Raw genomic sequence first — 14618 nt, forward strand, 5'->3', positions numbered from 1 at the left:
ACCGAAAATGCGAAGAACAAATTGCGCCCAATCAGTTTGGATTTGTGAACGCTGATGGTACGAGGGAGGCTTTATTTAGCGTGCAGGTGTTGTTTCAGAAATGTAGAGATGTCAGCTGTGATCTTTTTGCATGCCTGATTAACTAAAAGAATGCTTTCGATAGAGTCAGGCATGAACAAATGATGGAAGTGCTGAAGAGGACAGGGATTGACGGAAGAGACCTGAAAACAATAGCTAACCTGTATTGGAATCGATCAGTAGTGCTCCGAATAGATGGATAATATACAGATCAGATCAAAGTCTTAAGGGGAGTAAGACAGGGATGCATAATTTCACCGCTGATGTTCAATCTGTACTCAAAGCACATTTTTGAAGAGGCTCTAAACTCTAAAAGATATTGATGAAGGCATCTCAATAAAAATGGAATCAAGCTCAGTGACCTGCTGTATGCAGATGATACAATAGTGTTTTCCAATACCCTAGAAGGACTGCAAAACTTAATGAACAAAATAACGGAAACAAGTAGAACACGTGGACTAGATATAAACACCAGCCAATCCAAGCTAATGATCATCAGGAAGCAAAACATAACTGGAGCAAATCTGTATGTGAACCAAATGAGAATTGAACGTGTCTCACAATACAACTACTTGGGAACTATAATCAATGAGTCATGGAACAATACTCAAGAGATTAGATGTCGCATCGGAAAGGAAAAAAGTGCATTCTTGACTATGAGCTCTGTGTTCAAGAGCCATGACTTCACCCTAAAAACAAAAATAAGGCTCCTTAAATGTTACGTGCACTCAGTGCGTCTATACGGAGTAGAAACGTGGACATTGAAAGTAGAAACTCTATAAACTTCTGGCATGCGAGCTATGGTTGTACAGAAGGATCCTGAAGATACCATGGACACAGACAAATTCATCAATGAAGAAGTACTACGGAGGATGAACACAATCGCAGATTTAGTCAACATCGTGAAGGCCCGTAAGCTGCAGTACTTGGAACATATAATGAGAAATCTAGGCAGATACGAGCTACTCCAATGAATTTTACAAGGTAACATTGAAGGAAAAAAAGGGCCCCAGGACGAAGAAGAATATCCTGGCTTGCTAACCTGAGAGCATGGTATAGAAAGACTTCAACACAACTATTCCGTATAGCAAAACAAAGTCATTATAGCCAGAATGATCGCCAACGTTCGGAACGGACAGGCACCCTAAGAAGAAGACTACCACAATTATTGCGACTTTCAGCGGAATCAGAGCTCCTCAACAACTGTCCATATTAACAATTTTTTGTTGGTTTTTAAAGTAATACTGAAAATACGTAGTATGTAGTTCATCATTTTATCAACCTCAACCAATTTTCAACCTTACCTCAGATAAAAAGTTCATTTTTAATTAAATATTTTTAACAGATTTGGGTAGGTTGTTCTGGCGTCTTGAATATCTATTGGTTCCCGACATCATTTAATATTGCACTATTTGCATCTGGATTTTTGTTTACATTATAAGAGTACCTAAATACCCTATGTACAAGTACTAGGTAGGTACCTATTCAACTATTCCATTTTGACTGCGCGTCTGCCAAAGGGCGCCAGGGCATCGACTGCACACGGGCGCTACATGGGCTAGAGCCGCCTCTGATTAGTGTTAGCAAAAGTGAAGGAGTAACAGAATGTTACTCCTTTCAAACAAACAAAAAATGTTAAATTATTTTAATCACATTTTAAAGTCTTCATTTTCACAAGATGAGGATGAGGAAATTATATTTGAAAGCGTTCCAGATGTAGTTTTATTATAGTATAATATATTACATAATATAATTTTGTTACAAGTATTTTTGAATTAACAAGTTGAATAAAATAACTTTTTTCTTAATGTATTTTTATTACCCCTAGAAACTAACAAGATCAAAAATTGTAACATAATTTTTGGCAAAATCTGATAATTTTAGCAGTGGCCTAATATAATTTCATATAGTGACATCGGCAACACTGATGAACGAACACATCACATCACCACTGAGATGTACTACGCGAAAAATGGCGACTCTGTACTTTTCAACTTCAAAGGCGGCATCGGGGAGTGTCCTTGCTGGTTGTTCCTGGTCTATCCGTAGCACTTCTCCGAATGCTACGAAGGTTCCATCTTCCATTAGGGCGAATGCGTAGTAAGGTTGGCGTAACAGTGACTGATCAAATTATGATTAGAACCTCTTGGTAAAATCTACTAACGTAGAAATTTGTACAAAAACTAGATACAGATAAAGAAAAATACTCACCACTCCATGATTTACGAAACCATGGTCTCTAGCTACCTCGTCAGCTACGTCCTTTCCTCCTTGGATATGCACAGCCCATTGTTGAGTATAATGTCCGTTGGAGAGTCGGAAATTGCAAAGAAATACACCAATACAAAAATAAAAGAAATCCTTCATCCTCTGTTTCCCAAAAGACGATGTCGAACCGCCTTTTTCGTTAATTTCGTCGTTCAAGGCCAAACAAGGAGTTGATAGATTAAGAAATTAAAATTTGTAATCTGTAACAAAAGAAAATAAGAGGTTATCTTTATATACAGATTAGGGGGTGATAATGAATTCATATAGTAATGTCAATAAATATTTACACAGTTAAAATTGGTCATTTTAGTGTATTTTGGTATGATGGAATGAGAATTTTCATAATTGAGTAATAAAACTCAATATTTATTAATAAACAGTAGTTCAAAGCTAAAACTGTCGATATATTTGTCCGCCTAATTCAGCAATTTTCACGAAATTGCTTTACTCTCATCTACAGTCAAATAGTCAAAACTTAATAAAAGTTGGGAAAAAATGGGTCGTGATCCATTAAAAAATGGACACATACGTACATACTCTATCAACGGGACGTAAAAATACAGAGAAACAAACAGAACAGTAGTTTTCTGTGTTCTAAATTCAAGACTGCTTTCAAAATTTAACAATCTATTGAAATGAACGAACAATTAACAAAATCCTTCAGCTTTAATGATTACCTTTATAAATCATATGGATAGAATAAACAAACATTGAAACAACAATTTGATGTACCTTTTCCTTGACTATTTACATTCATAAAACAGCAAATTTAAGCAAAACAAAGCATATTTACAAGTTATTATCATACCTCTAGGAAATCCCGCATTCATGTCAGTAGGATTACACATTCATAAGTTGATTTTAACCACCTGTAAAAGATATTTGTACCTGATTTCTACCAGAAATAATTCCCATCACTACAAGAAGTATCTTATCCGACTTATAGCACTTTGGTGTAAACAAGACTAGTATCTCAACTAAACACAAAATATATAAAAAATTAACATGGAAGTAATTTATGTTGAGGTTAAAATCCAAAACGGATCGGTGCAGAACCGTATTCGGTCAAATTTCGAATGTTTTATGTCTAGTAAATTTAAGTGATTCTGAGACAATCAGGAACAAAAAATCAATACTATTGAAGGAAAAGAAAAAAAAAATACCTTAAGAGCATATCAAACAAGACACAAGCGTACGAAGATTACAAGATAATAAGAAATTAGATAAATACACTTGTACCAAGAATGAAAAACGAGCACTGGGACCGCGTTTCAAAAGAACTGAGGCATGATTTTTATAGTTAATAAAAAGAAATATAGAAGTCAAAGAGCGGAGGTGAAGGAATTATTACATCAGAAACACATCGAAAAGGATGCATGGATTGACTATCTAAAGAAGTTATATACAGAGGAACAAAAAATTAATGAAGTTGAAACCAGAAACCACAAACACCAAAAATGAAGAAGTTCACATCAAACAGGACAATAAGAAACAATCAGAAAACAGCAGATGCGCAACAAGGGAGGTCGTGTACAGATGCATTATTCGTCATAATCATAAAACAGATTAGAGAAAGGATAAGAATACAATAAATCCGCATTCCAATGTCTGATCGACTTGAACAAGGCATTTGACAGAGTAAGACTTAAAGATGTAGTATGTCTTGTATAATACAGATATCCCGCTGTATATTATAAAAACAATTGAAATCGTCTATAAAAACAATAAGATGGAATTCAAAATTTGTTTACTTGCTACAAAGCATTTTTCAACGAAGCTGTTGGATAATAGTCCAGAGAAATAAAGTTTTTGTCGGGACACTTGAGCAGCCAGGTTTCAAATGGATTTTTTGGGTACTATATACCTAATACATTATAAATACAAAAATGCCCGTCACAGTTCGGACGAGAAATTTAGTTATTAACAAATAAGTGCCAAAAATGGCAGTTTTTTCATTTAAATCGCTACAGGTCAAAATAGGGTAATTAAATATCTTATTTATAATATTCTTCTTTTTGTAGATGATACAAGGTTTAAAATGGCACTTTTTGAATTTTGGTCCGATCCTTTTTTGTTTCGAAAAGTGCAAAATAAGACTAAAATTTCAAAAATAAAAAATGTGCTATAACTTTTGCGAAAATGGCCTTAAGACTTTCATATTGCTCGAAAAGTTGAGTCAAACATTCCACATAATGCACAAACATTTTTAAGACGACTCATCAATTAGTTTAAATTTTATTCAATTTGTTTATCGCAAAGAGCTTTTTTTTCGCAATATTATTGTTCAGAAAATAATCATGACATAGCAATTCTGTGAAAACCACATGCAAAAATAATAGTTATATTTTTAAAGTATTGCCTAGCTTAATTAAGTTCAAAGTTAGCCACTTTTATTATTTAATTCGCAGTTACTTCTATAATATACATACATCAAATTCTCCTGTAAACAGTGTTAGTTACCATACTACTCCGAAACGACTTGGCCGATTTTTATAAAATTTTAAACGTTTATCCTGTAGGACGTTGAAGAGGTTTTAATCTATTTTTTATACTCATAAGTTGTAAGGGGTGTTGCCCCCTGACATTTTTTTTATTTTTTTTTTGGACAAAATTATCTACCTTAATTTTATATGATGTACAATTAAAAAATACATACAATCCTTAATATTCACTCTTCTATCACCAACCCCTATTTGTTAATAGCCATCTATATATTTACATCTATAAAATTCTCCTGTCACAGTGTTAGTTTCCATACTCCTCCGAGACCGCTTGACCGATTTTTATGAAATTATATGTGTATATTCGGTAGGTCTTAGAATCGGTCGTAATCTATTTTTCATATCCCTGAGTGATAAGGGGAGTCCCCCCTAACATTTTGTAATGTTAGGTGAGGTTGTGTGTACATAACGTATAACGTACTCTATAAGACTAAGAGTACATACAAATTAAAAAAATTATGATCAAAATCCAGTAACAAGTTCCAGCGATATTAATCGCAGCATATGTTTGCAGAATCAGTTTCATTTTTTGAGTGCACGTATTTTAGTAATTCCCCTCCACCGACCACGAATTAATTCCGTTCGGACGCCATTTTTAAAGCTTTATTAACAACTCTGTTGACGTTCAAATTTTACTCAAACTTCTACACATAACCTATATATCCTCAACTTCAAAATGGCACTAACTAGTTAGGTTGCTTAATTGTTATAAACAAAGTAGCCGTCAATTAAATAAAAAAAGTGTCTAACTTTGACCGTAATTAACCTAGGCGAAAAGTTTTTCTTTGAAAATTCGTGTATAAGAATACCAGTTTTTCAAATTCCATTGTAGTTTTAGCTTACAGTCAATATTAACAAAGTTATTCAAATTGTTTATAAGCCAAAAATGACTCTATTTTAGTAAAATGTTTTCTGAGTAATAAAAATGACTTTTTAATGATTTTTTTAAATGCGTTGAAAATAAGACTACTCTTCTTTCACGTTCTTTTCACAGAATTGCTATATCATTATTATTTTCTGAACAATAACATTGCGAAAAAAAGCTCTTTGGGATAAACAAATTGAATAAAATTTAAACTAATTGACGCATCACCTTAAAATTTTTTGTGCATTGTAAGGACTGTTTGACTCAACTTTTGATGCAATATGAAAGTCCTAAATTCATTTTCGCAAAAGTTATAGCAAATTTTTTATTTTCGAAATTTTAGTTTTATTTTGCAATTTCCGAAGCAACAAATAATGGGACCAAAATTCAAAAACTGCCATTTTAAACCTTGGGTCATCTACTAAAAGAGAAATATTATAAATAAGACATTTAATTACCCTATTTTTACCTGTAGCGATTTAAACGAAAAAACTCTCATTTTTGACCCTTCTTTGTTAATAACTAAATTTCTCGTCCGAACTGTGACGGGCATTTTTGTATTTAAAATGTATTAGGTATATAGTACCCAAAAAACCCATTTGCAACCTGGCTGCTCAAGTGTCCCGAACATGGTATATTTTTGCCTTATTTCCCTGGTGTATAAGTAAAAAAATACTTTATCTGACAGTATTTCCTAAAATGTGATCATATTGTACCTTATTCTAACCGGAATGATATATCAGTAATACTTTCTTCACATAATATTATGATTAAATCAGTTAAAAAATACATATTGTGCTGATAGATTAAACCTGAACACAATCCTGACAGTATGTGGGGTCCTTAAAGCATAATAACTTAAAATCGATAACCAAAATCTAATTGTCTGCGGTTTTAATTATTGGTCCAGTCCAGTTCTGCGAGTATGACGTTATTTTCACGAATATGATAATTAAATTCACATTGATCAATAAACAAGTCATTATCGGGAGAGCTATAATGGAAATATTTATATGTCACTTATTACACTTAAATTATCCGATTGTTGGTTTATTCGTGGAAAAAGAGAAGAATTAATGTTTTATTATATTTTAAAAAGTTAAAATTGCGTTAAACGTGCTAAATGTGAAATGATGATGTGAAATCAATACGTAATACTCGTATGCAAATTTATCAGTAATACATCCATTTTAATAAATTTTTAACGATATTTTTATGGGTGATTAAATTGTTATTTTTGAGATAAAACGTGATACAAATTATGGCGGGTGTAATTTCCTCACCAAAATAATTTTTTGCCTGAGTTTGGAAGAATATGTCATAATCCCACAGGTATTTTCCTCACCAAAACCGAAATGGTTATTTCAGGTAGGCATTACTACCTAATTATTATACACAGTAGCGTACAGTAGGTACTACTAAAAGTCATTCAAGGGAGTTATTTATCTACTATAAAATTACAGTAACTACTTATAATAATTAATTAATTATAGTATATTATGTTTAATCACAATTGGAGTTTTACTAAAAATGGCATGTTTTAGAAAATAATCGCGGTAAACCTTTACTGGTATGTATTTGAAAATTTTATTTTTTAAAAAGTGACGAAGTATTCTTAAGTGTGCTCAAAAAACAACCAGGGGGGAAAATTTTCTCTTGATACACTGTGTCAAAAGTAATATAATTGTGTTTAATTGTGAAACAAATGTAAGACTTTTAGTCACATTGAATTTATTATATGGATGGCACATTTTCTTACTGTACTTCTTATTATTTTCAATTATTGACTATTCATGTTCTAATTAATGGGCATTATATTTCTTTATTATACTGTTAACTGTCAAACAAAAAAAAAACAGAAACATACAACAATCTTTTTTATTTGTTAAATCAGTAATTTTTAAAGCTTTCAAAATTGAGTTTAATCCTAGTAACATTTTTGTAGATTTTGAAAAGGCTATACATAATGCAATCATTCAAATATGTCCGAACACTGAAATACATGGTTGAATATTTAACCTACACCAAGCTTGTTATAGAAAAATTCAGTCTCTTGATTTAACATCAGAATATACAAAAATGATTCTGAAATAGGGCTCAAACATAATTTTGGTCTTACATAATATCAAAATGCAAACCAGAAAATGAAATTCTAGATAGATATGTTGATTATTTAGTTGAAACTTACATATACAGAGTTGGGCTAAAGAATGGAACCAAGCAAATATTTTTGAAACGAAAAGAACAATATTTTTGAAACTTTGCATGCAAGTACAGTGACGCAAAACGCATCTGTTGCTATACTTTTTGTTACTAGTTCACTTCCGGTTTCACCGGAAATACCCTTAACTTATTTACTTTAAATGAGACACCCTGTATATTTTTGCAGATTTTAAAATAACTTTTTATTTGTAATTCATAAATACCAAGTTTGGAAGAAAAAACTATTAAAACAAGAAATAAATCTCTTTACAGTTAAAAAATAGGTTAATTTATTTACGTTATACCAATGATAATAAAAATAAAAAAATATCATTTCAAATGTTGAAAATGCCCGCCATTCACCTCTCGACAACGTGCAAGCCTATAAATAAATTCTTGAGTCACTCTTTCCAGAATTTCTCCACGTATTAGATCACATTCATCAATTATTCTCTGTCTCAAATCCTGCAAGCATGTTGGTCAATTAACGTAAACCCGTGATTTTAGATAACCCCAAAGAAAAAATTCTAACGGGTTGAGGTCGGGAGAACGAGCTGGCCACTCTAGGAATCCTCTACGTCCAATCCATTGATTTGGAAAATTCATATCCAAAAAATCCCTAACCCGTCGATCATAGTGCGGAGGCGCTCCTTCTTGTTGAAACCAAAAATTTTGTGGTAACTGGCCATTCTGTTGAAGTGCAGGAATAATTTGGTTATTTAGTAAATTTAAATACTTGTCACCATTCAAATTTCCGTCTATGAAAAAAGGGCCTATTAGTCTATTTTGAACAATTCCCATCCAAACATTTAACTTTTGTGGATGTTGGGTATGTGCTTCAATAATCCAACGAGGATTCTCATTCGACCAATACCTACAGTTATGGCGGTTAACAGTTCCATTTAAGCAAAAAGTTGCCTCATCGAAAAACACTACATTACTTGCAAAATGTTCGTCATTGTTACAAATGTCCATCATTCGTTCGCAAAACTCTAGCCGTCGCGTCGGTCAAAATCATCATCTGACAATTCTTGAACCAATTGTATCTTATACGGATGATATTTTTCCATTTTCAATATTCTCCTTACAGAGCGTTGACTTATTCCATGGTTTAGTGCCAAATTTGTTGTGGAAGTTTGAGGTGATTCCTCTAAATCAATTGCAATATTTTGTTTAATAACTTCGTTCGTTGCAGTCCGTGGTCTTCCAGTTTTTGGCAAATTTTTGACTATCCCAGCTGCATTAAAACGTTTCAATGTTTTAGTAACCGTTGAACGTGATATAGGATTTCTTTCAGGATGCAATTCATTAAAAATATTACACACATCGTCATGAGTTTTAACACGATCACCATGACCGATTATCATTAATATTTCAATACGATCTCTTTCACTTAAATGAACCATTTTGAATAAAACTTATTTCTGTCAATTAGTTCAGTAACAGTTACCTACTATGCTAAATTCAAATAAATACAACAATAGTTTTAGTCTATAGTACTCGTTTATTTTTAATACAAAAAATTATCTACAGACACTTTTTAACTATTTTTTTCTTCCAAATTTGGTATGTATGAATTAAAAATAATAATTTCTTTCAAAATATGCAAAAATATACAGGGTGTCCCATTTAAAATAAATAAGTTAAGGGTATTTCCGGTGAAACCGGAAGTGAACTAGTAACAAAAAGTATAGCAACAGATGCGCTTTGCGTCACTGTACTTGCATGCAAAGTTTCAAAAAGATTGTTCTTTTCGTTTCAAAGATATTTGCTTGGTTCCATTCTTTAGCCCAACCCAGTATATAGACAAAAATGCCATATTCTCCCCATATTTGTGGGTAGAGGCAAATTCTTCTGTTATTCGTACTATGAATGCTTGCGAATCTTTTTATTCGCATTTTAATTCCTCGTTTTATAATACTCCATCCATATATTTTTTCAGGTATGTTAAAATTTAAAGTTTGCATATTGCAAAACCTATCAAAGATAAACAAGTTGATGAACAAGTATATAAAGATAACAAGTGTCTCTTATTATAATACAGTGTGTCCACGGATGGGGTGCCCAAGAGGAAAAACTTTCTTATTTTCAGTTTTAGCGAATTTGATAAAAAATTTGATAAAAAATTTTGCTTGTCCTAAAACCCCATAAAACAAAATAAAATTCAAGTTTTTCAAAACCTGCTTAATTTTGTAGCCAATTTTATGCAAATCCCTATAAATTTTTGCACCAAGTTCGAAATCATAACAATAATCTAGTGTTGCTAAGCTACAATGTAGCTTAGTAACTGTCAACTCCGATAAATAATTTGCGAATTGTCATTCTTTTTTGACAAGAAAATGTTAAGCATCCAATAATAAATTTTTTTGAACGCTTAACATTGTCGAAAAAAATGACAATTCACAAATTATATATCGGAATTGACAGTTACTAAGCTAGGTACATTGTAGTTTAGGCAACATTGTAGTTTAGCAACATTAGATTATTGTTACGATTTCAAACTTAGTGCAAAAATGTATAGGAAATTTACATAAAATAGGCTACAAAATTAAGCATGTTCTGAAAAACTTGCATTTGATTTCGTTTTATGGGGTTTTAGAACAAGCAAAACTTTTTATCAAGAATGACATTTTTCGCTAAAATTCAAAATAAGAAAGTTTTTCCTCTTGGACACACTGTATAATGTAGTAATATGTAGTAAATATTAAATAAGAATTTATACGTTTTGCATAATGCAAAGAAATTAATGTTTTATATTCGGATTTCGGATGCTTTCATAATAAACATTCTTAAATTACATCTATATTTTTTATTTTATTACCTGAGTGAGTTGGTGAGGAAAATACCTACCGGATTAATAGGAACCCTTAAATTTGGTGAGGAAAATACCTGTGGAATTATATGGTTTTACTGGTTGGTGAGGAATTTACCTCCGCCCACAAATTATAAGGAGTGGTGAAAAAATCTTACGGTATTTCCAGCGAAAAGAGTACACAAAGACCACACATTTCCACATTTTATCTCACAATAAAACACTGAAAAACGTTTGTTTTCTATACTTCCACAAAATTTATTACAACTATGTTATTACTACAGCTGTTTCGGCAAACTGCCTTTCTCAAGTGATTGCCGAAACAGCTGTAGTAATAACATAGTTGTAATAAATTTTGTGGAAGTATAGAAAACAAACGTTTTTCAGTGTTTTATTGTGAGATAAAATGAACTTCCATCAAGTAACGGTCGAATCCATCAATTATTTCCACATTTTGCTTTGAGTAAAATAAACAATTATTTGAATTCTACATAACGATATTAATTTTCAAACCACAGCGTCCATTACTGATGTACAAAGGAATCTGGGATATTAATTATCAATATTTACTATATCAAATGACATTGTTTCCCACATCATCACATAGCTCTTTTTATTTTATGTCACCACATAGTTATAATTATTATTATATAAATATACGAGGACAATCATAAATCAACCGACATTTCCGATGAACCGATAATATAATCCCATTATTATCCAATATTTTGGACCATGTTCCAGCTTCAAAAAGCCTAGATATTCCACTAAGATAATTGTAGCTCCTAATGAAAACGACTGACCTATTAGTTGCCCCAACACAAGGAAAACTAAAGAAAATGCATTCGATTATCATTAAGCATCTTTCATATCGTTCAGATTTTCGCCAAGTTCTTAGAATTTGAATTTTCTCACATAAAATAAAAAAGTTATGTACCTATATAGAAAAATGGTGGCAAAATCAAATTAGTGTTAAAGAAACGGTCGTAAGTAATAAACGTCATATTAGCCAGCAAATTGTCTTGTAATCAATTTTTTACTAATCCTTATATGTTGAAGTATTTATCTCAGTGTATATTAATCCATTTATACGTGATTTTGGTACATGTTTTGGCATTACAAACTTTTGTAAGTGGTACATGTTTCGCTTTCGCGAACGGGTCTAGTTTCATCAGGGTTACAAATTCCAATCCAACAACTACAACCACGCTACAACCACGAAGTATTTATCGACTTTTCCAGGGACGTTTTAGCCATTCAAATTTATACAGGTAACTACCAAATTATTTTTGTATGCTAATATCTAAACTGTTTAGTAAACAAAGTAGTTTTATAATACGTACTTATAACAAATAATAAAAATAAAAAAATGATTCATCAGCACTGGAATCATATACATCCATTCATCCTATGACTTTACAGCCGAATTCGAGTCCTGGCCTCCCTCCCCTGGCCAAACCTACCCATTCTTTACGGTATATAATCATTCTCCTCCACGACCGACTGCCAAGGAGATTTCTTGACTCCTCATCCACATCATCCTCCCATCGCTTTTTCGGTCTTCCCCTGCCTTCTTGCATTCAACAGATTTTTGGAGGTCTGTTTTCTGAATGAATGAAAAATCATACCAGATTAATCAGATTAGATGTATCTGAGATGAAAATAATAAAATACTAATTCACGAAAAGGATGTCAAAAAGAGATGGAGAAAGTACTTTGACAGTTTATTAAATGAAGAATTTGACAGACAGCCTGTGGAGTTAACGGAGACAGTAACAGCAATGGTTACTAGAATAACAAACGAGGAAGTGGCTCAAGCGCTTCAAAAAATAAAGAAAGGAAAAGCAGTCGGACCAGATGATATTCCTGGGGAAGTATGGAGAGCATTGGGAGAGACAGGAATAAGTTGGCTAGCAGGTCTATTTAATAGAATTATGGAAGTTGGACAAATGCCAGACGAATGAAGAAGCAGTATATTAGTACCTGTCTACAAAAACAAAGGAGACATACAACAATGTACAAACTACAGAGCTATAAAACTACTTAGCCACACCATGAAAATATGGGAGAGAGTAATTGATAGACGGATACGTGAAGAAACTGAAATATCCGATAATCAATTTGGCTTTATGCACAGCAGATCAACAACAGATGCAATTTTCATTGTAAGACAACTGATGGAAAAATACAGGAATAAAGAGACCAACGCTCATATGGTATTCATTGATCTTGAGAAAGCATATGATAGAGTTCCTCGAGAGATTCTGTGGTGGGCACTCAATAAGAAAGGAGTCCCTGGCGAATATGTAAAGATTGTGAGAGATATGTATGAGGGACTAACGACTAGTGTTAGGACAGGTATGGGAGAGACTGATAAATTTCAGGTGAAAGTAGGATTGCAACAAGGCTCGGTGCTTAGTCCTTATTTATTCTCATTAGTTTTGGACCAGATAACAGCGAAACTACAGGTTAGCATTCCATGGTGACTAAAGTATGCTGATGATGTAGTGTTAATAGGAAATAGTGAAAGAGACTTAGAACAAAAACTGGAACGGTGGAGACAAGCTCTGTAGGAAAAAGGTTTAAAACTTAGTAGGACAAAAACAGAGTATTTGGAATGTTCATTTAAATATGGAGTTACTACAAATAAAATGGTATCTTTGGATGGTGAAATGATTGTGAAAAGCAATAGTTTTAAGTACCTAGGATCGGTATTACAGAGTAATGGAGAAATAGATGGAGATGCATGCAGTAGAATTACGGCTGGATGGATGAAGTGGAAAGAAGCGAGTGGTGTGTTGTGTGACAGAAAAATTCCAATGAAGCTGAAGGGAAAATTCTATAAAACAGCCATAAGGCCGGCTATGATGTACCGAACTGAATGTTGGGCAGTGAAAAAGAAAGAGGAACAACGAATGCCAAACAACGAGTGACAAAGAAGGATAAAATTAGAAATGAGTATATTAGGGGAAGTCTAGGTGTGGCACCAATTGATGCCAAAATGAGAGAGCATAGGTTAAGATGGTTTGGTCATGTTCAACGTCGAGACGTTAATCACCCAATACGAAGAATAGCAGAAGTGCAGATTCCTGGAAGGAGTAGGAGAGGAAGACCAAAGAAGACCTGGGGGGAGACGATAAGGCAGGACATGTTGGTAAAGGGGATTAACATTGACATGACCCAAGATAGAATTGTGTGGAGAAATGCAATTAGGGAAGCTGACCCCGCATAGGGATAAGGCAAAGAGAATGATGATGATGATGAAAAGTCATACCAGAATGGCTTAATAATGGAGTAAGACCTGTTTGGTCGGAAATAACCAAATATAGTGGAACTATAAAGACGTACTGTGCCCAATGGGAGTTTCTGTATTTTTCCAATGGTCTAGATATTATTAGGGAAAGTCCCGATGGAATCACACATTAAAAGTGTGTTGCAAGAACTTCATCGCAGCCCGCAGCCTATCTGGAAGACATTTTGGAGTTAAAAGAACTTTATATGACATAGAAAAAAAGTACCAAGACAGACACTATGGAAAATTCTAAGAGATAAAGAAATGGACAAGTTCCTAAGAATGATACAAAAAATATAAAATGAGAAAAACAATGCCGTAATTAGTAGCATAATTCAACATCAGATTTTGTTTACAATAACATGTTTTACATACTTGCGCATGTTACGAACATACCTCCGTTTACAATAAATGGAGGTTTAGGATAGGAAGCAGCACTTAGCCCAACACTATTTCTCATATTTATGGAAAAAATTATTAAGACATGCACAACAAGTAGTAAAAAGCTGAATGTATGGTATAAAAATCTGCAAGAGTGGAAATCTTGGAAGGAGTATTTGCTGATGATCTGATGCTAACTTCAAAAACTAAAAAGGAACT

General features: G+C 32.9%; 1 protein-coding gene across 6 annotated transcripts in view; it reads right to left on the bottom strand.

Annotated features, from left to right (window-relative positions):
* Positions 1-14618, bottom strand: part of LOC126893266 (furin-like protease 1) — a 412563-nt gene that overhangs the window by 48753 nt on the left and 349192 nt on the right. For 4 of the 6 annotated variants that reach the window (XM_050663275.1, XM_050663278.1, XM_050663277.1 and 1 more), the window contains exon 2: positions 2290-2546. In XM_050663275.1, coding sequence (XP_050519232.1) covers positions 2290-2445 — 156 coding nt within the window. In that variant the 5' untranslated portion in view covers positions 2446-2546. Of the gene's footprint in view, positions 1-2289; positions 2547-3154; positions 3316-14618 lie in introns of those variants that run through there. The other 2 variants (XM_050663274.1, XM_050663279.1) reach the window with 2 other exon arrangements.

Source organism: Diabrotica virgifera, chromosome 10, assembly GCF_917563875.1.
Source record: "Diabrotica virgifera virgifera chromosome 10, PGI_DIABVI_V3a".
Lineage (NCBI taxonomy): Eukaryota > Metazoa > Arthropoda > Insecta > Coleoptera > Chrysomelidae > Diabrotica > Diabrotica virgifera.